General features: G+C 40.3%; 1 protein-coding gene across 7 annotated transcripts in view; it reads right to left on the bottom strand.

Annotated features, from left to right (window-relative positions):
- Window positions 1-642: 642 nt before the first annotated feature.
- zbtb16a (zinc finger and BTB domain containing 16a) overlaps window positions 643-23401 on the bottom strand; it is a 127365-nt gene continuing 104606 nt past the window's right edge. For 6 of the 7 annotated variants that reach the window (XM_058757505.1, XM_058757506.1, XM_058757503.1 and 3 more), the window contains 3 exons: window positions 12743-12913; window positions 7811-7981; window positions 643-5056 (listed from right to left, as the gene is read on the bottom strand). In XM_058757505.1, the coding sequence (XP_058613488.1) occupies window positions 4827-5056; window positions 7811-7981; window positions 12743-12913 (572 nt within the window). In that variant the 3' untranslated portion in view covers window positions 643-4826. The remainder of the gene's footprint in view (window positions 5057-7810; window positions 7982-12742; window positions 12914-23401) is intronic. The other variant, XM_058757509.1, reaches the window with a different exon arrangement.

The following is a 23401-nucleotide window of genomic DNA, read 5'->3' as shown; positions in this document are numbered from 1 at the left end:
TCAGCTGCAGGTGGTGCTAACTGCACTATATTCACAATGTATTGGCCATTAACTTTTATTATTAGGTTTTCCTACTCATGTTATTTATTATTATTATTATTATTTTTTTTAATAAAGGCAAGTTTGAATCAGACTAATCGGTAATGTTTAATGAAACAGTCTTGCCTTGTTTTATAGACTCTAGGCTGCCTATAATAAACTACGGCATTTAAGCATCATGAAGAACAGTAAATCACTTCTGTAATAGAGATTTGATGCTAAACTCTGATATAGTTACAGTCTAAGGTAAATTTAAAAATGCATTTTTAGTGAAAAATTATATCATTTACTCCCTCATTTTGTTACAAAGCAATGTTCACGCTTCTCTCTTCAGTGCAGAAGTGGATGGTGACCAGAAGATTGCAAACTTTTTTTATTTTTTAACGTAATATTTTTTTTTTTACAGTAGTGGTCACCATTCACTTTTGATTTTATAGAAAAGAGCAGCTTGAACATTCTGCATAACATCTCCTTTTGTGATCCACACAGGAAAGTCCATTATATGGGTTTGGAACTACATGAGGGTGAATAAATGACAAAATATTTGTTGTATAAAGGATCATTAACTCCTGTGAGTCGAACACATGAAAAAGCCAGACAAACTTAAGTCCATTTTTTATTTTTTTTTCTAACTGCAGATTTAAGGAATACAACTGAACATTGTTATTTTGAGACTCATAAATAAAAAACAAACAAAACAACACTACAAAAACAATCTACTGTTAGTAGGATGTAAAAAATATCTTTCACTATTAAAGGCACAAAATTTACTTGGTGACAACACTGAGAAGAAAACCTGCAGCATTCGATCTCTTTAAATTCTTTATTTTTTTCACACTCCATCAGAGAACACTGAAATGTTACAAAGAGATGTGTCTGATCCTACACCGAAAGAAAGACTACATCAGGAAACTGATGCCAATGTCTGTAGCACAACATCCAGAAAGTAGTGCTACAAAAAATAGCATGTTGCTGGAAAAGACAAAGGACCGTTGCAAAGCTCTAATGCAAATTAAAATTTGTACAATTGACAACAAACTGAAAAAAAAAAAAATTGGGCACCTTCTAAGATTAGGCTAAGATTAGGTGCTGAGGTAGACGTAACTATAACAATTCAAATAATAATAATAGAACAAACAAAAATAAAAACCCCAGAAACAAAACACTATATTCTTAAAGAGCAACAGGACTGGCACTTGTGCTGTCACAAGGGAGGAAAAAAATACAGACAAGCCACAGAAGGAGAGGGGGAAGAGAGAAACTGCTTTGTTACATAAAAAGCTTTGTTATGCTTGGTCCGACAGGGCAATTGGTCCTCAGTGCTAATATAAAAAAAAGACAACGTCTTGGTGCTTTGTTACTCAAACAGTTTAGTTTTGACCTCAATGGCACATGCATGGCAACACAGCATGAAATGGCTACTCTTTCTAGAACACCACACTGGAACACAGTGAGCCAACTCCAGGGATGCAATGACGACGCGTGGCTTTAACATAAGTACTTTAAACAACAAATAAACATGTCTAATAGGGGCAGTACAAATGCCGAATGTTAAAGGGACGTTGTTGAAAAGTTTAATCAGCAAACCTGTTGCTGAGGCAAAAGAAAGAAAGAAAGAAAGAAAGAAACGAAAGCAAGTTTGATTCTCAAACATTATTTCCCCCCCTCCCCTCAAAGCAGGATATTCATTGTGAAAAAATGCTCGTATTCCGATCCAAGGAATGTTTGGCTTATCTTTTTCGAACTGTGTATAAAACACTACAATACTGATCGGTCACCAGTGGAACCACTGAAAATAGACCAAATGATCATCACATAACAAAAATCGTCTCAAGTGAATCGATCCGAGATCATCATGGCACCCCTGGAGCCCTGAAGACACCAATAATTTTCTTGAAAATACAGAAACTAAGCAGATATATGTGGACAATTTGTTGAACAATTTCATTTAGGCACAAAGATATTACAGAAACATCAGAAGAACATTGAGGGAAGAACTATATCAATGCCAATATTTTTTAATCATGGTGAGAGAAAAGTGGCATAGAATATGACTTTCAGATTAGTGCATTCGACACTAATGTGCTCTCACACACGCGCACACACTCACACACTCGCATTCGTTCTCAAACACACACACACACAATGTGAAAACACTCAAAGCAAAGTACAAAATCAAAAAGGTACACTAACATGTGACTTAATATCTCGTATTGTTGCCACATATTGCAAAACTCTGTTTTACCCATTTAACATCAGTCGACATTATCCATTTACAGAACAAAATATATATTTCTGCCTTTTTTTTTTCTTTTTTTTTCATGGAGCTACTAGTTTTTAAATTCTCACAGGGGGCAAGTATGCCCAAACTCACAGTGTTTTCCAGAAAACAACGGCAAGACACACGACAATTACGTTTCCTTTGACGCGTCTTCCCATCCCTTCTTTTTTAGTCACTTCAAGTAAAAAACAAAACGTTGGCAACATTGATTGTTTTGTTTGAGATATCGTGTGCAATGGAATTGATCATTGGCATCACATTTTTTTAATTTGTTTGTTTGTTGTTATTTTCACAAAGGAGAATGTGGCTGATTTAGTCCTTCACCTGCAATGTATTGACATCCAGAAAGCAACATTTACCACTATAGGATCACGCACTGTCCAACATTACCGAAGAGGAGCAAGGCAAACGATTCAAACGAGAGAATAATGATATAAAAAAAGAACTACAAAGTTTTGCCCCGCTGCAACCTCAACAAATGGAAAAAGGGACTGACACTTAATACAAAAATATCACAATTTTATATATCAAATGGCCTCTGTTGGCTCTTGCTCAGGACTACACTCATACAAAGAAACATGTCAACTGACAGGATTTTAGTTTTTTTTTTTTTTCTTCCTTTCGTCTTTGATTACCACTTGCAGTCCCAATTGTCCAACGCACAATGCACTGCTGCATATGACCTGTTCTTGGTGGCTCACGCTCTGTGAACCTTCTTTTTTCACATTACAAAACTACAATTCTATTCACATATTTTCAAGTTTAACGTTTTGTTTGTTTTGTTTTTTTCAGACTTTAAAGTACTACACTTCACTTGTTCCATACGCACCTCCCAGATCAACTCCGACCCCGAACTTAAGGCTTCAGAAATCTCTTTTCCGCTCTTAAGGTAACATTTACAGGGGTGGGGGTTCTGATTATTTTTTTCAATCCACTTTTCCTATAAGCAAATCTTACCCTTTCATATTTGTCGCTTCCGACGTACAACACTTGAAAGCGTGAGATGAAGTTGCAATAATGCAAAACACAACAATGTGCTTTTGCAAACGAAACACAACAAAAAGAAACAAAACTTAGAGGTAGCTTACAAAAAAAAAAACGACCAAACCCACAAGCTCTTCAACAAGCAGGGTTAGTAAAACAAACAAACAAACAAAAAAACATAATACCAAGTTTGGTAAGATTAATGAAAAGAAAAACTAAACAAACGTCGAACGAAAGACAAATAATCTCTCTTCGCCATGGCACTTAATTTCTTAAGTACTTAAAAGCACACGCCGCTCCTGCTAGCAAAGCAAACAATCAAATATACAAAGAAACAAAGGAAAAATTAAAACACTAGCACATGAGGTCACAAAAAACGAGGTAATTCAAGTACGATGTGCTGAAGTAAATCAAGGTATAATAGGAAACACAAACAAAGCGAAAGGAACCAAACCAAAAGAGTTGAGTTGATCTGCTCTGTTCATTCATCCCAGCGTTCCCGGCTGGACAGGCCAAGCCTCGTGACCACCTACGAACACACGGATATGTGCGGACGAGCCCTGTACGTCACAGTGCCGCTCAGTCTGCAAGCCACTGACAAAAGCAGCTTTAGTCATCATTTTGGTCTCTATAACAACAGCATAAACAGTTGATTAGATGTCTAGTGTGTAATGGATGTTCTGTATGTATTGCCAAGTTACTCGTTTTGAACGGTTAAGCGATTTCAGACTTGATAAGCGAAGGAGGAGATAACGTGAACATGTAGTGCGTGTTATTCTGCTTAAAATAAACTTGAAATGTGGCGCTTGAGAAGTCAACATCAAACAAAAACTGTCGTCGTGAAGTCAGCATGTAATACGAGCTATGCCGAAAAAAAAAAAAAAAGGTGAAATGACATTGATGAGCAGAGTACTGAGAGCTTAGCTGATTTGTACGCTGGTTAAACCAATAAGCCCTTAATGAATGTGAATCATATGGGAGGGATCTACACGCTGACTGTCAGCCGGGCATCGTGAACACGTTTTGCAGGAAGCTTACGTCCCAGTTTGCAGTAATGACCCTGATGAACATGACTGTTCATATTTGCTGTGGAGTACCTGACTGGCACGTTACCGCAGACAGGTCTAAGTGCTTCCTGCACCGACATCTCCGAGAGATAAACACTGTGTCTGGTTCACACTACTATTTTTGTACCAGAAGAGGGCATCCTTATGAAGAGGAGGAATCGTTGTTGAAGTGTGTGTCGTTTGACTGATAAGACATTTTTAACGTTTGGGACGTAAGCTGACATGTAGAGAGTGGACTTCCCATATGATCCGTGCTGCGAACGGATATACGGCAATAACATGATGCTTTTTTTTTTTTTATGTTTTGCGATACTGATGGGGTAAGATTTCTGCCTTTATAGTTCCTGTCCGCCTTGCTCAGCCCCTCTGACAAATCCGTCCATTTCCTGACTGTGTTTCCAGGCGCTTTAACCCCTCGCGCTCCCGCTCCCCTCCCTCCCCACCGTCTCCCTCCTTCAGACGTAGCAGAGGTACAGGTAAGTCTTCTCTATCCTCCAGTCCGGGGGGATGTCTTCGGGCTTGTGGCCCTTCATGTGCTTCTGCATGGCGGAGAGGCTGGGGCAGTATTCCAGGCAGATGGTGCACTGGTACGGTGAGGCTCCGTTGTGGGTACGCAGGTGTTTGATCATGGCCGAGTAGTCCCTGGAGCGCTGGTGGCAGAGCTTGCACTCAAACGGCTTCTCACCTGCATGGAGAACAGAAAATGTCAAGATTTTGCACGACATGTCAAGAGATTTTGTTCTCTGAATGGTGCTGCTGATATTCGTGAACAGACAGGAATACTCATCTGTATAGAAAGCAGGAATATGATTAAGTGAATGACTCTCCTAATAATGCTATACGGAACAAATGGTTTTGATGCATAATCCATAGATTCTTTTTAAATCAAGATTTTAAGTTAAATTTACATTGAAGTATAAACAAACATGTTCTAGGGTTGTATAACTGGTTACCATTTTGAAACAGTTGTTTGCATTAATTGATTTATGTTTTTTTTGTGAAAAATAGAATAATATACATATATACATGAACTTGTATACATAAATATATAAAGAGATAAATTAAATGATGAATAAAATTAATCAAAAGCAACAGTAAAGACATTTACATTGTTAAAAATATATATTTTTTCAAATAAATGCTGTTCTTAAAAAAACAAACAAAAAAAAGAAAAACAAATAAAGAACAAAATCCTGAAACACATATCGCAGTTTCCACAAAAATATGATGATATGAAGCCGTTTACAACATTGATAAAGAAAAAAAAAGATTTATTAATATATTAAAATAGAAAACAATTTTAGATTGCAATGATATTTAGTAACATTAGTAAAATCATTACCGTTCAACATTTTGGATATATATATATATATATATATACACACATTTGGGTAAGTTACTAAAAATTGTAATCCACTACAAATGACTAATTACTTCTTTAAAATTGTATTTTGATTACATTACTGATTACTGCATTTAAAAAGTAATCAGATTACTAATTACTTTACTTTCAAGTTACTTTCAAGTTTACTTTAAGTTATCAAACCTAAAAAATACACTACAAAGAGAAACTCATAGTTCTTTCATTAATTTCATTTTGACTGAAAAAAATACATAAGTAGGCCTATTATTTGTATACCCTGATTCACTTCCAATATCAACAAAACTTTTCTTTTTTTTGGGTTTTGTAAAATAAAGAAAACAAGTGCGCTTTCTGCATTCTCAGTCTCTGTGAATATCTTCCTGAAACGAGTCACTAGAATGAACGAAAATGACATGAGAAATACGTAGGCCTATATCTAAAGAAAGCTTGAAGTGTATATTATTAAATGAAGTAAGTCATGTCGAAAACAAATATTCTCTGATAAAATAATCCGTATGAAAGCCTTGAATTGTGATGCCGATGTGGTTTAATCCAGCGGTTGATCTCATTCTGATGAGTCATTTATTTTTTACTTTATTAGTGTTACTGTGACATAAAATTGTACACATTCACTTGTTGAACTTTTCCCAAACTATAATGCCAGACTAAAATATGTCGAGTACAACATTCTGAAATATATGATAGGCAACCTTTCATTACATCTAAATGTTGTAGGACTCTCATTTTATCTTGCAATCACCGGTGATTTATGAAAGGGCACACTGATATATATATATATATATATATATATATATATATATATATACACACACACACACACACATATATATACACAATTTTTGTCTATTACAAGTGTACAAAAACTTTGTAGCATAGTGTAACTGAAAACAATCATGTGGAACAGCAGTGAATGTTGCATTTGACAAACTAGCTACACAGTTAAATAACAAATTTGTTTCTTAGTTCAGAATGTTGACAGAAACCTCTTAAAGAGACAGTAACGCAAAGCGCAGCACATTTGTTCCGACGGTGAAAATAAGTCATCTAAACGCTGACCTTTAAAGTTGAGGATTGAAGAACGCTCGTGTTGGGTAAAGGCATCCTGGGAATGCAAAGTGTCTGCTTTGTTTGCTCAGGTCTTCTGTTTGTTTAACGGAGGGATTGAGGAACCTTGACCTCGGCGGTTTGAGCAATGTCATGTCCGTCTGCGTTTGCGTATGCAAAGGCCCTAATGAGACGGTCATTAAACCGTCGAGACTCCAGTGATACATGCACGTGTGGTCAGTGTACTTTAACTGCACTGTAAACAGGGCAGCCTCAGATAACCAGGCAATAATGAATTGCAAATGGAGCCGAGTTATTGATTGGCCATCGACAGGAGTAGGGCTGCCAATGTCGATGCTTCATCAAGCGGCTCCCTTTTTGCATGTGGTGGCCTTTGACTGTGAGCTTGTCGTTGTTCTTGTTATCTCGGGCGCTCTGTGCTCGCCGCCGAGGCTTTAGTCCATCCGCACCCCACCCAAAGAAGCCAATTATTCGACAGGCTTTCTTGATAGTTTGGCTTAACGGCATCGCTTTTTGAGTGGCAGAGAGGAGGGGAAGATCTGGTGTCCGTTGTGTGCGTCCGAGAGACCTGGTCTCTACAGTACCGCACTAATCCCCTTGTCAAAGAGCGAGCTGACAGCACTGGAAATGGCCTGCCCTTTGGTGTGGGCTTTACAGAGCGCCAAGACGTAGAAATCAATCAGATATCACCTTAACAAGAGGAAAGGGGCTCTTTACACAGGTCTGATGCCAAACAGAGGCAAGGCCTGCGCTGGCATCGGCCTCAGCTATGATCTAAAGATCTGATATGACACTTGTTTGCTGACAGGGATAACAGAAAGCTGCTAGATGCGACCGTAGCGCTTAACGTGATTTAAGTAGGGCATGTTACTGGATCAAAATCCTCACTGGTGCTGGAAAAGTAGTACAATAAAACAAGGTGGACTATAACACCCAAACAAAGCTTTTCCAGTCACCTTGGCTTGATAAACAGGAAGAAGTGTACAGTACCTGTATGGACACGGTAGTGGGTCTCTAGCTGGTGTTTGAGGCTGAACTTCTTGCCGCAGCCGTTACATTCATAGGGTTTCTCTCCGGTGTGGATACGCTTGTGTCCCTTCAGCGTGCTCTCGTCTCGGAAACAGCTGCCGCAGAACTCGCACTCGAATGGATGGTCACCTGCTGGACAGAGGTCCGGTCAGTATATGTAGTATATGCAAGTTAATGTTAATCATAAACACGGTAAGAGCTGTGAATGAAATGGACTTGCACCAGACAGACATTACAAAGGCTATAAATCACCTTTTATTAGCACTAAATTACACTTAAACGGATAGTTAACCCCAAAATTAAATTTCTAAAGTCGGTAAGTCAGTAAGAACGACTGATGTCACATGGACTAATTTTAACGATATCCTTACTACCTTTTTGGGCCTTGAACATGGTAGTTGAACATCAGAAAGCTCTCAGATTTCATCAAAAATATCTTAATTTGTGTTCCAATAATGAACAAAGTTTGGAATGACATGAGGGTAAGTAATGACAGAATTTTTATTTTGGGGGGAAACTATCCCTTTAAAAAGGTGTAATTTCTATACCTTTAGTGACGGAAAATGACATTGTTGCTGTGTTGTGATACTCAAACAAACAGACCTATGTTTATAGTTGATAAACATAGTTGATAGAGCCATAAAACAGTGTTTACTCTGACTTTATACACTGTTTTACACTGATACACATTGGAAAGCAATCTTCCAATGAATCATTTGCACAGAAAAGACAATAAATAATTAAATGAAAAGTTGGTTTTCAAAGTGTATCACTGCAAAACAAAATGTAAAAAGAATAGAAGAATGAATTTTACAACCATTAATTTCAATAAACTGAATATACAAAGGCTGTAAAATGAAAAGATTTTTTCTTTTTTTAAATGTTAGAAAACAAAGATAATAGGAGAAAAATTCATGAGGGAAGAAAAAAAAAAAAGTGGACAATAACCCAAATATTTCTCTCTCTCACAAAGCATTAAACAGCTGGCCTATAATATTTATTTGAAATCAAGCCATTATAAGCTCTCAGTACAATATCATCAGTTGTCTGTTATAGGTCATTGTCATCTATATCTTCCTGTCTTCTTGCACTGTAATGGTTTTCAGAGGTCAGTAATCAGTGATATTATGATATGCGGGGGTGTTTCTTTTTCTGCTCTCTGCTCTAATTGCGTTTCTGTGTCTCACTATCAGCTAACCATATATCACTCTCTCTCAGTACAGATGCACGACTCCGCCAGGCGTGTAATGTTCCCCATATTTAATGCATTTCACTTCTGTGCGGAGGGTTTAAGTCATCGTCTATGACCTACGCGTTTCATTATCTGGCTGTCCGAGCGGCACCGTGCCTGGGAATAAATTGCATTTCTCGTTATGTACTGTCATGCTCAGACTCTCGCCGCCTCCCGTTACCAGACAATGTCAATTTCCTCAGGCACGTTTTGTGGCGAGACGCAGCTAAACGCCTCACATTTACACGGCTGCTCGGGCTCCACCGTCTTCGCTTCACCAGTAATGGGAGAGAGAGAAAAAAAAAAGCAGGAGATGACACAAGACAGAAAAAAACCCCATACATTTCAGAAATCAATAAAAGTGACAGTATTTATTTGTGTGCATGAAGTTATCAGTCGCTGTAAGAAATTTGGCGCTTCGAAATGCCTCCTCCGCAGAAGAGATCACAATCCATCACGCTCCCTGACTGCTCTCCGGCACGCGACGAGAATAGCAATCGCACCAAATTCACCTGACTTTAATTGCGCCTAAGCTGGCGCTTCAATCGAAGACATCTGCGTTAGCCTCCAGAAAACTGGCCACCAGTTAAATCCGCAGGCTTGCTTCTACCCTCAGTAAAAGCATCTTTAATCTTTATTTGACGAAATAATTTGTGACAGCTCTCTCCTGATACCACAAGGCACAAATTCATATCGTAATACTCGCCTGGTATTTTTTAGGCTACCTGTTATGTAAATGCAGCGTGTCGCTGCTATAAACAGAAGGCAATTTGCTTATCAAATTCTGTTTGGCGGCTTTGCTTTGTTTGGAATACATTAAGCTTTGAGGCAGTAAAGATACAAGGTGATAGATCAAGATGCTGTCACCGACTGCGTGTTCCTCGGTTCCTTTCTGTGTCTGTCTGTAAGTCTGGTGGCTGCGAGGCACAAAGAGGGCGGAAAAGACATTTGGGAAGCTCGGGGGCTGCCACCTGCGTCCCCGCGCCTCAGGGGACCGCTGCGGTGGCGTACCTGGCCGGGGTCTTCGGGCACCGCCTGGCGCCTGGCAGGGCTGAGGCTTACGTTAAGGCAGGGGCCGAGTTCATTATGCGCTAAGCAGTGTAAATCAAGGATCCATCACTGCCAGGGTCTCGACTGGGCTGCACTATCAAACACAGCTGCGAACACAAAACACCCGCCGCAGATGGAAAATGGGCTCCGAATAAAACACAAGCACAGAACAACAACGGAATATTAACGAGGCACGGCCGGCAGCGTGCGGAACGGAGGGGGGAGCGAGGGGGCTGCCATGATTATCAGCCCTAATGGATGCCAGCGTTCGCTCACACTGCGCGCGCCTGGAAAAGTACACGAGCAAGTACATTCAAGAACAGAAATTCCTCTCTAAAATCAGCGGAAACGCGTGTAATCATTCGCTGAAATCCTGTCAAAATTGGTTCTGCATCAGCGTTTAGGTTGAGGTATGACTGAAATCAAATATAAGCTTGGGCTTGAATTACTGAGTAATGACTGTGTGGGCCCATAATCACTCATTTAACTTATTTTTGAGTGGGCACCACACACATGGAGCAAAAAGGGATACGTTAAGCTATTGCTTCAGTGTTTTTATAGAGCAGTGATTTAGGAGTACATACTGCAGAGAACACCTGAAAATACTTTGATTTCGCTTACCTATACAACTGAATTTATTTGATTTAATGTTTTTGTATGCTGATTTGGTGTTAAAAAAAACACAAATTATTTCTCTTATTATAATTTACATCTTTGGTATATGTAAATGGTCAATGGAAGAGCATTTATTTGTCAATCTTTTGTAACATTATAAACATGTTTACTGTTACTTCTGGACAGTTTAATGCAAAAAAAAAAAGGAAAGGAAAGAATTACTGATTCTACAGTTTGAAAAGAAATCTTAAAGATATAGAATTCAATTTTAAAATCAATAAAATGCTAAACGGCAATACTTAAAAAAAAATAAATAAATACAATTGACCCCCATTTTATGAAATTAACTTTACGTGTGTTATTTCTTTCTTTCTTTCTTTCTTTTTGATGCCAATGGACAGGAAAAAAAAGTCTTGTTGCATAAACATTTGTACAATAAATGCTTGTGAATGTATGTTTTGTTCATGATTAATAATTTATAACCATTGTAGATTCAATTATACTTAAATTCCACTATACAAAGTGCGCAAATGACTGAAATGCACGTTAAACGTCAGTCACAAAATGTTAAACTTAAATGAAAAAAACAAACAAAAAAAACATACGTCAAACATTAATCTGGATTAGATTAACAAATAAATTAGCTGAAGCCTTTGAGAAAGTCTATGATTAAAAGGCAAACAAGTTTTTTTTTAAATTTTATACATAAACCACCTGGTGAGTCAAACACAGTAGTGATTGTTTTAAAGTAAATCAATGTAACAATGGCGACTTCAATTATATTAACATAAACAATAAATTCAAGGAAGATATTTCTGGTGTGGTGTTGATAAAATGGTACTTGAGCCCTATTGACAGGGTTGTGGGAGTACATAAGATAAAAAAAAGGTTGGGAAACACAGCTGTGGAGGAACATCCGAGTGCTTATCACATCAGCGACTCAGTTTCCAGCATTAAAAAAAATACACTGTGAATGAGATTAAGAAGATCAAAGGAGAATTAAACGCAAGCAGTGAGTCGTCCTTTTTTGTCCTCTTTTAAGAAAAAATTTAGAGACTTATTTTCGGTGGTTTTTGCAAGTGCCAATAGCAGTTTTTCCCTTTCAGCTCCTTGACAAAAGCCCCCACATCACATTAAACGGGTGCTTGCTAGCGCTCATTGTAATTTAATACACGCCTACAGAGAATTGGGTTCAAACTAGCACGACGCTGCGTCACAGCCTCTCTCTCTCCCTCCACCATGTCTGCGGCGAAGCAGACCGTTGACATTTATGCGTGCAGGCGGGAGCGTCGGCTCCAATGTACGGTCCGGCGAGGACAAGCGAGTACAGTAAGCGCTCGGCCGCCTTGTACCGTCAGCCGCCCAATAAAGGCCGGGCGGCCTATAAACAGGCGGGCTTTGCTCATCTCCCGCTTTCGCTTCAAATATTCATCCCTGCCGCCGCAGAGTAAAGCAACTCTGACACGTCAGGCTGTTATTTAAGGTCAGAGACGATGGGGGGAAAAGGCTTTCTGGAGAAAATGGGATTCATTTCCAGCGTCTCATATTCGGAGACAGTAATGGAGACTGTTCCCCGAGTCGCCGCATCTGCTCAACCACGCGTCTGGCCACATGGGGATGGAACCGCCGTATAGCAGGACTAGCCCGACTGGGGAGGGCGATATCTGCGCTGTCACAAGCCATCACAGCGCTTTGGCCTTTCACTAAATGACATGTCACTTCAGCCTGCTATCTTCATTCCATCCACCTCCATCCAGAAGGTGATGGGATGATGGGTGGGATAAAAAATCTAACACAATGACTGTACCAGGATCCTGATTTAAACACATTACAGGGTGAATCACATCTCAGCATGTTTAAAATAATCACTCGGCTTGACGGATGTGCATAAAACATCAAAGCACCAAATTAGTATGTATTACTGATTCATTCCAAAAATGTGGCTCCTGAGGCTGTCGTTTATGCACAAATGCACAACGTTAAGACTGATGTGAGACCTGTATGCGAACGGAGATGGCGCTTGAGTGCGGTGTGGCTGGGAAATGTGCGGTTGCACTCGCTGCAGATGTAGCTGCGCACGCCTGCATGGACCTCCATGTGCTGCTGCAGAGCCGTCTGCGTCTGGAAGCGCTTCCCGCACAGCAAACAGAAGATGGCCATATCTGATCCTGGGAGCAGAAAGAGCGAGATGTTAGCATGAGTGTACGATTTCATTTACTAAACACAACTAAACACAGCAGCATTGGCTTTTGGAGCAGGACTATTATTTGCCTGACTCCTTATTGAAAAAAAAAATCATTATTTTTGCAAGTACGGGTTCTTGTGAATCACATGATCACTGTAGAAACTGGACAATCACGCTGAAAAAGACAATGATTCATTTAGAAAATACACTCAGTCTCAGTGGATCAATAGGATAATCTAATTCAGTACTACAGGGTGAGATGCACATATCATACGGTGCCACAAAAGGTCAGCGGACAGATACAGGAAATGACAAAACAACTAGAGTGGTTAGATGGCTGGAATTAATATTAGCAAATCATTGAAATCTCCACCTGGGTGTTTAAATGGATAAAGGCATAAAGTGAGCAATTTTTCCTTCTTTTTTGCTTTGCTCTCATACACAGACTCACACTTCACACTTTTTTCAATTATCAGGCTCTAGAAAACACTGGGGAAAGTGGGAGTGTTTTAAGCTCCGCTTCTATTTCATGAGTCGATAACACATCTTTGGGGCAAAGCTGCCACTAATTTAAAAATCTATGAGGAGCCCCAGTCTCATGTTCATAAAGCTCGATCAATCAGCATTTGCTGGGGAAAAAACGGGAGCGATTGAGAGGATGAGAGGAGGAGTTCGAGGTGAGCGAGAGAAACGACTATTCCTGTTCTTAAATCTCAGACAGTGCAGCTGAATTGCTGCTTCTCTGCAAATAAATACTGACAAGCCTTCCTTCTGGCTTTCTCTGGGCCCAGCCTTTTCCCTCCCCCTCTTGCTGTCTCCATCTTTAATGACTCCTTACATCTCTGGGTTTATCGATAAAAAGGAAGGGTGGTCATTGATTATGGATGGAAATCCCAAAGAAGTTTGGGAATGTGAAATGCAAGTTTGCTTCAGGAAGGTTCATGGCAAAACTAAAGGCTGTAAAGAAACTTAAACAGCTAAATTTAAGGGGCGGGTGGAGGGAGATGAAAGACAGGGTGACGGGGGTAGGGAGGAAAGGCTCTGAGGAATGCAGGAGGTTAGGTGGACTCTGACCCAGGGAGCTCAAGGGTCTGGATGGGGCGGAGGGAACGACTAAGCCACATCACCAGAGCTGCTCTGTGATTGCTCTTAAAATCCCACATTATTGGAGACTGAAAGATTTAATGATGATAATTTGCCCACTTTTCATTTCAAGTATTCCCTTCACAGAAAAGCCCAATCAGTGACCATGTACTGTGGCCCATGTCTTTTTTTTAATTTGGAGATTTGGCCACATTTTGGATCAATTACATTACACTGTTAGCATACTACAAAGAGAATATTTTCCAGACAATATTTTAATAATTTCAATCTATGTTTTAAGGATTTTTTTTATCAGTAAAACATCACATCTTACAGTTCACTCCAAATGCACCATATTTCTCAGGTGGTAAGAACACTTCCATTGAAGAAAGAACACTATTTTGGGAACAGGAGAAGGGCAGGGGGGACAGTTGATAAAGCGGCAGCCATGAAGGGAAGTGCAGTGTCCATGTGATTGGTGTTAGCTGGAATTAAGTGTTCCTCGGTGTGAAGTAAAGAGCGTCACAAGTAAATGGCCTGGCTGGGAGAAACTCTTCTGTGAGGTACTGAAGGGTAAGGCAGAGAAAAAGAACTAGAGAGAGAGAGAGAGAGAGAGAGAGAGAGAGAGAAGTGGCTGACCCACTCGCCTCTATTACAGTGCAAAATTGAGTTGGACAAAGTGACACCTGGATAGAGGACTGGCTTTGGCTTCTGCTGCCTGCTGCCTGAGTTTTGGCATAATTTACCTCCACTCCTGTGTCTATTTATAAGGGCCTCTTGGCTCCATCGCAGTGTTAAGTTAATGGCCCTGAAGAAGCATTGGCCGTTACTTAACAGCGGGTGCACCGCACCGTTTAGGTATTGAGGGTGTTCCGCTTGTGTTCACCACTGCAAACACTTTCAAACTCCAGGATGGTTGTGCCCACATGATCCCTGGATCAGAAGACAACTTCTGGGAATACCAGAAAACCATGTCTAGCATAATATGCCATGTAACACCTAGACATAATCACATAATCTCCCAGAGACCCAGTGAATTCACTCGACACAAGCAGTTTTCTGTCCTGTGTTGACATATTTGCTGTTGCAATAGGAAGTCTAGAGAAGTCTTTGGTTACATTACAGCCATTAACAATTGGTTGCGGGGGCGGGACATTCTTATTCTAGGGAGCATCTGATTGGACAAAAATCTGTGTAATGCAGGATGAGTCCTCAACATTTTTGAATCACCGAAATAAATTTCCCAGAAGAGATAGACTATGCATTTTAAATGCATAAATGTACTAGAAGTTAATTCTGTCAGCTTTTAGTTGTCTACCAGATGATTTAAAAAAAAATTTGATTTTTATCTTAAGATTGCAGTACAGTATGAATGCGGTACTGTTTTTTTATGCAAACAAACTGAATGGGGCTGTGATTAAAACTTAATGTGAGAGTTAGACGAGGCAACTGTGTTTCCCACAGGGCCAATGCTTGAGCTGAGAAACCCCACATGGAGAGCGTGTGTCGTTCTAAGCTGGTGAGACCAAAGTCAATTAGCTTGAGTTTCAATTCGCCCGTGCTGATGGAATACAAACTCCTGCTGCTCTGTCTGTCGCCAATGCCGTGAGGTGTGATGTCACCTGTTGCTCAGCGAAGAGCTCGGAAATGACACACCTGTTCTGAAGCTCTGCTTGGAATGTGTTACCTAGATGAGCACGCAGTATGCAGGATGTTGGTGTTTGAGCTGATGTATCTGATATGATGTGTCACTAAAGCTACTATAGTTACTGTCAATTTTTGTTCCGCCAAAGAAAACAGTGCCAAATCAAATCAAACAATGAACAGTAATTACATATTTAATTAATAGGTGTGTTTGAACAAATCAGTTGAGGGAACGGTTTAATAATGCGATGTTTTTGTTCCCCAAAGGTCGTTTGACTGGATCAGTTGAATTAATTTTTCAAAGACTCTCGTTTCATACCCTAATGAATCAATGTTTTTGAATTAATCGTTTGAATAAATGATTCAGTCACTTGTCTTGTCGCCACCTACTGGTGTAATGAAGTAACCCGTGGAATAAAATCACTGAAAAATCCCTAATATACAGTAATATTTGAATATTATAGGTCTATATGGTTAACCACACTCACAATTAGGTCCTCAAGTCAAAATGTTTTAAAAAAGAAACTATTCATGTAGAAGATGTCCAGGCAGAAAGGCAGACTGACAGATTAGATGTATCTGCAACCAGGAAAGCCAGTGCCATGGAGTAAATATACACACTAAGACTATGGTATGCGTAAAGCTTGTGAGAGAAGTTCAGGTCTGACAGCAGGAGGGGAGCGAGGGGTCATGGGGGCAGCTGTTTGGGCCAGGTGGGGGGGTAGGGCTGCCCGGGCGCTCCGGGGCAGAGGGGGCCTTGGCAGCCCCGCTGAGCTTGGGGACAATGGGTGCTAGCAGGGGCTCAGGAGGGCGAGACAATATGGTCAAACTGGTGCCAAAACCATACAACCCTTCTAACGTACACGGGGGGTGTGCGGAGCCTCAAAAGAAAGCCCAAATATTTAGTCCCACAATTAGTATAATGTGCAAAACACAGAACTTTGTCTCAGTGTGAAACTGGGCCATCAAGAGAAATTTACCATTTCCTACTGCGCTCGCAAGCGAGCATATCTGTGTATAGCACGGCGTACTGAGAACATTAGTCACAAGAACCCCTGAGAGCAGTGTAATGATTTTCATGGGGACTGCATCTTAATTATAATTGGGACGTATAAATGTGAGCATTATAGGAGCGCATTACCAAAGGGCTCTAGGTCTGAAGGGTAAAGCCACATCTAAAGGCTTTCTGACCCATTCATTTCCACGGTAACGTGATGCTGAATGAAATCCAAACAACAAGGGGTCTTGCACTCAGAGCGATTGGAGAGAAATGGTTCTCCCTTGCCTGGCTTCATATCTCTCCTGTCTTTTTTCCACACGAATCGGATTTTTCGGGAAGAGAGCGAGACAGATAGATAAAGAGATGTTACATGAGTGTTTTTATGACAGAGTGCTACAGGCTGCTGGGAAGTCAACAGGTACAAGCTGTTCCAGCGGCCGTGTGTGCGTGTGATATGTCTGCAGCATCTCTCCGGCCAGGGTATTCACTCACTCGCTCTCTCGGGCTGACACCTAATGAGCCCAGACTACAGGAGGACTGCACATCCATGTAATCCGGGAGAGTGGCTGGGCATAATGTGGCATTAGAGGAGCCCAAGGCTTTCGGAGGGGGTTGCTGAGGGAGGGAGGGCAGCGACTGACAGCTTTGGTCTGGAATACAGAGCGTGTGACAGCACAGAGCGCTGCCTTAATGCATTCAAAACGCCTCTGTGCCTCTGACAAGAAAAGCAAAGAAAAGAGCTTCAATGAATTGTTTATTGATCTAACAGGAGGAGAGATGGTGAGACGGGAGACAGCGAGAGAGGGAGAGAGAGGGAGAAACAAAATAACATTTTGTGTGTTACTATCAAAGTGTCATTGGTCTCCGAAGGTCTGCCTTACAAATACATGACACCCGACAGGGGGACGTGTAAAATACGCTATTTGATTTAACAGGTTTTCATCTCAAGTGGTGGCTTTTTAAAAGGAGAATTACAATGGCAGACTGCATTTAAAAGCCTTAAACTGACGCTTGGAAGGGAAAGAATGAGGACGGCGCAACCTGCGTTAAACCGTCGAAAGATTGCTTCTCATTCTGGGGCTGGTACCTTTCCAGACTTTGCACCAATAATAGTTACAGATAATTCACTTTCGTGTCGGGCGGCTGCGGTGAGATGCCGCGTTCTCAGATAGATTAATGCCACCAGATGTCATTGTAGAAGCCATATTAATTACCTCAAGATAATGTCATGGAACCATATGGTTTCTCCAGTGTCCATTTAGACAGAGAAAATGTCTTCATCACTCACAAACCCACATGGAAGAAATTGGCCCTATTGACTTTGACAGGTGTTGGAGGCAGATTCTTCATAATTAAGTAAGCTTTCAACACTAGCTCGACGTGACTGCAAAGAGGATTCGGTAAAACCGATTCACTCTTGATGATTACAGGTTTGAGTTAGTAATCCTTAATTATTTTGAATCACCCTGAAGTTTTAAATGATTTTAAAAAGCAAAAATCCTGGTTACAATGGCACGATAACAGGCTTTTATTACATGATTATCATGGCCAAAAGAAATCACAATAACTACATCAAGATATCTATAGAAACTTTGAAAAAAAAAATAATGCTATCAGTCAAATTCTTCTTTACCTTGTTTATTTTTTGGCCACTGAATCACACTCAGTTTCTGGTATCTAACACTGTCAAACTACCGGAAACCCAAAAAACTCCCACATTGCAGAGCAAACCTTTTTCAGGCATCTCACTTTTGTCTGTCATCTACTCCAATATGATTTTAATGCCAGTATTAAGAAGCAATACTGTTACTTATGTTGGAGGATCAATCAAATAGTTACTGCTGTTGATTGTTTATGATATAGTCGTATGTGCAGTATTAACATGAAAACAATATTTCAATTTTCTTTGTAATATCTTGGTTATCATATACCAATATATTGCAACACCACTTCTTTAAATTGCAATTTATAGGCGCAAAACTTAAACATCATATATGTAACATGCGGCTAAAATCGCTTATTACCATGATCAAATTTTTCATCGTCAATATGATGACAGTTTTTACATAACATGGACAATAATATCATAAATGGATGTGATGTAAAGTTTTTTAAAATAAACTCTTCTTAAAAAGGAAGAGAAAAAAATACTCAATTTATTATGAATTAATATGTAAAAAATGCTGCCGATTCTCTGAATGCGAGCTTATTTTTAATCATATTAAAAGTGAGACATGCAACCTGCATAGCCTGTACATCATGGCCAGTGTTTGAATCATCCTACTGCCCTGATGGATGAAGTGATAAAAGATCATAAACACTGTAATGCCGGGGGGAGGAATTTACGAGTGGACCCACCCCTGCGTTAGGGTCCACAAAAGACACGGTGTCCCTTTAAGAGAGCAGAATTTACAGTGCACGGCTGGCCCTCGCCTCGGATGAGGATCGTTTACAAAGCAGAGGACCGTGCTTGCTTTTCCCCCCTATCCCACAAATCCGATTTAATCAGACAACCCTTGCAGTGCGGCTCCCAGTAAGAAAAAGGATAATTAGTAAACAGGCAGCCTCTCCTCTGCTTCATTGGCATTCGCGCGGGGTGAGTGTCGCATTTAAAATGCAGTCTGATGAAGTCTACAAAATCAAACCATTTGTTACTCCTATTGAGGAGGCTTCAGGCCACTGGCAATTAAATTGGAATTAGTGCAGGGAATGAGATACGGACGATTCATACCAAGGAGGCGAGAGTGTCTGGAGGATGTCTGGAGCTCTCTCAAGTTTACAGTGCTGATGAGTCCCATAATAACTAAAGCTCATCTGCTCTCTGAAGCAGACGACATGCATGCAGAAATCTGGATTTGTCTGACTCTGGCGTGCTCTCGTGTTCACCGTGCACATAAATCTCATTTGGTTTTCTTTAGTGTCCGTGCTGTCATAGTGCAAGTGATGAAATCAGGTGGTGTTTGTTCAAACGATGCAGTCAATATCTGCTATATCCACACAGGTTGCCATAGCAATAACTTAAGCGTCAGCAGGACGCCGACAGAAGAGAGTAGCTGTCAAAGAGGACTGAAAACTGGAAATCATGCCTCTGCTGATGTCCATCATGACATCTCGCCAGGGTGCTCCACTCGTCAAGGCATCTGACAGGATGAGCATTACTGTATTTACACATTCATGCATGTGTCATGTCCCAAACGGCTCACTCATTCGTCCGTTTACCATTCAAACTAGATAGAGAAAACGACTAAGCTTTGTGTGCGACGTTACATGCACGACATATTGTGAATGACACTACTATACGACTGAAACACTTCTAAAAATCTCAGCTGCAAATTTCAAACCACACATGCATTTGTAAACATTTAATTTCATGTGTTTTTGCAGTTCAGGCTACAAATATACTTCTCATGACCTTAAAAAGGTAAAATGTAAATACTACTTAAATGCTTGAAATTTGTTTTACAGACAAATATAAATTGTGCCAATGTAAGAATGTCTCTAACATTGCTGCCTTACGTTAAACTGCTTTAAATTACTTTTCCCCACATAAATCTACACTCCATACACCATAATGGCAAAGCAAAAAACAGGTTTTTAATATCTTTGCAAATTTATTAAAAAATAAAAAACTTAAAATGATTCCGCTGCCTAAGTAATCATACCCTTATCTGGGACAGTTGTAAATTAGCTCAGGAGCATTCATATTGCTTGTAGATGTTACTACACTTTGAGGGAAGTTAACCTGTGGCAAATTCAATCGACTGGGTATGATTTGGAAAGGCACATACGTCTTAATAAACGGTCTAACAGCTGAAAATGCATATCAGAGCAAAAACCAGACCCTAAGGTCAGAAAACTGCCTGTAGAGCTCAAAAACAGGTTTCCGTCAAGCCACACATCTGGGGTAGAGTTCAGTAAAAATTCTGCTGCATTGAAGGTTCAGAGAAGCATGTAGTCTCTGTTACCTTTAATGGAAGAAGTTTAAAACAACCAGGACTCTTCCTAGAGCTGGCCTCCTGGCCAAACTGAGCAATTGGTGGAGAAGGGCTTTGGTTAGAATGGTGACCAAGAACCTGATGGTCACTCTAGTTGAGCTCAATGATCATATGTGGAGATAGGAGAAACCTACAGAAGGACAAACACCACTGCGACACTCTACCGATCTGGGCTTTATTGTGGTGTGGCCAAACTCAATCCTCTCCTCAGTGAAGACACATGAAAACCCACTTGGAAGTTGCAAAAAAGCACAAAGGACCCTCAGACTCTGAGAAACAATATTCTCTGGTCTGATGAACCTCAATTCCAAGCATCATGTTTGAAGGAAACCAGCTCTGCTCATCACCTACAAGAGCACCATCCCAAAAGTAAAGTGTGCTGGTTAGCAGCCTCATGCTGTGGGCCTTTTTTTCAGCGGCAGGGACTGAGGAACTCGGAGTAGAAGAAAAGCTCAATGCACCAAAATATTGCGATAGCCTTAATGAAAACTCCGTCCAGAGAATTCAGAACCTCAGACTGGGCAGAAGGTTCACCTTCCAACAGGACAATGACCCTAAGTACACAGCAAGAGTGGGTTATAGACAACTCTGTGAATGTCCTTGAGTGGCCCGGCCACAGCCTGGGCTTGAAACCAATCAAATATATCTGGAGAAACCTGAAAATGTGCGTCTGCCCCCATCCAACCTGACAGAGCTTGAGAGGTGAAGATGTGAGGAGAAGAATGGCAGATAATTGCCAAATTCTGATGTGCAAAGCTTTTCGTATCATACCCAAAAGACTTGAGGCTGTAAAGGTGCTTCAGCTAAGTACTGAGTTAAGGGTATGAATACTTATGCAATGTGCTTATTTCAGTGTTTTGTTTATTTTTAATACATTTACGAAATTGATGTGGAAAAAGTAATTCAAAGGAGTTTAACATAAGGCTCCAACATAAAAAAAACGAAGGGGTATGAATACTTTTTATAGGCGCTCATATTATACGTATATGTAAAAAAATTAAAAAATGATAAAAAAATGGTAATACAAATGATACACAGAAATATAAATATATAAATTAGACATATACACACACACACACAGTTTATTTGTCTGCAATTTTAACATGACAAATTTATATATTTATAATAATTTTCTACAACAAATTCAAGTCAGATGCATCAAAAAATAAAAACCTTTTGCTCTGAACAAAGATTATGGCTTGGGGGCTCTTACATTTATTTCCTAAATGCTTCACCAAATGATTTTGCCTCTGACACACAAGTGTTTCCCTTACACATGCGTGCATCAAACACAGCTGCTGATTTTAAATAACAATCGATACATAACAGTCAACGCATCGATGTGTAAGCGAAGCGACTGTCGTACACAGCTTTAGTAATGCATGTAATTTACTCATTGCAGGCTACATTTGACAATACTTTTTATTGACATGAGCTTTGGCGGCAATTTCTATTGTATGTGTGTAAACGAGCTAGTGTCTCTACATCTGTGGTTTTGTATGAAGGACGGCCGCGGCTATGCCGTGTGCATGTGCGAGTTATTTTGAATGAATAAAAGGGGGAGAGAGATGCCATTTACTTTCCACAGTTGATTGGGCACAATGGAGATGAGGTTACCAGTGGGAGCTTGTGTGTGTGTGTGTGTGTGTGTGTGTGTGTGTGTTGGCGAGGCTTGCGGAGATGGGAGATAAATGAACTGCAAATGAGAAGGAACAGCTCCTGCAGTACAGCTGGCTTCCGAATTGCTTGCTTGCTTGCTTGGCCGTGGCAACCGGGGCGAACGGTTGCCAAGGGTGTCAGTTCAGTGTCCCTCATACGCCACACGTGAGCGCGGCACAGGATTGCGTTACTGCACTAAGGCCAGTAGGGGTCACTCTGTGCTACTAACCCATCACCGAAAACTGTTCATATGACTGCATTTGAATAATCTTTACACATACACAAATTCATCTAATGCATAAGATGCAGGATAAATATATCTAGCACAAAACTATTGAATTTTAATGACATTCTCAGCGCTTGGCAACTAATTTGTACTCTGGATATTAGATGCATGCAAATGATGAATGCACTGAATAAGGCTTGATGTTTACATGTTCCACATTTGAAAATCAGGCTGTGTGGTGTTATTCGTGTGAGTGAGGGGGGAAGAACAGTAAGAGAGAGAGTGAGTTTGTATGTGCATGCATGTGTGTGAGCTTTTCCCCTCTGGGCGTATGCAGAAACGGTCTCTATGCAAAGCCATTACTGGGAAACACATCAGGAGGATGAAAATAAATTATACTGTTCCACCAAATGACAAACTGCCACTATAAAGGAGATCTGCAGTGGGAAGGTAATTTGAGGGTCCTGTTGGTTCCCCCCTTTCTCAAAATGGTAAAATGTTTGTTTACTGTTGTCGATTCTCTTTGATGCCTATCTATTTTTGCTCATAATGGAACGCCTGCTAATCTTTTAAGACGGTTTAACGCGATTTATTTAATCAATGTCAATGCTAAGACGAATTACTAATCTGTTCAACATATCAGATACACAAGCTTATTTGAATCTGCATGTATGAATAGAATACAGAATATTCAGTAATTGCTAAACGAGCTGTGGGTGATCGATAAAAGTGGTCTATCAAATGTGATAAATCTCCTAACTGGTGCTTTCTGCTCTGTCTCAAAACTGGTTGTGAAACAGTGACACGTGTTGTCTGTGGTCCAGTGCAGTGGCTGCAGTAAGCCACAGGTGATGGATTTACAGC

This window comes from Onychostoma macrolepis, chromosome 21 (genome assembly GCF_012432095.1).
Source record: "Onychostoma macrolepis isolate SWU-2019 chromosome 21, ASM1243209v1, whole genome shotgun sequence".
NCBI lineage: Eukaryota > Metazoa > Chordata > Actinopteri > Cypriniformes > Cyprinidae > Onychostoma > Onychostoma macrolepis.
This window is presented reverse-complemented; position numbering and strand designations above follow the sequence as displayed.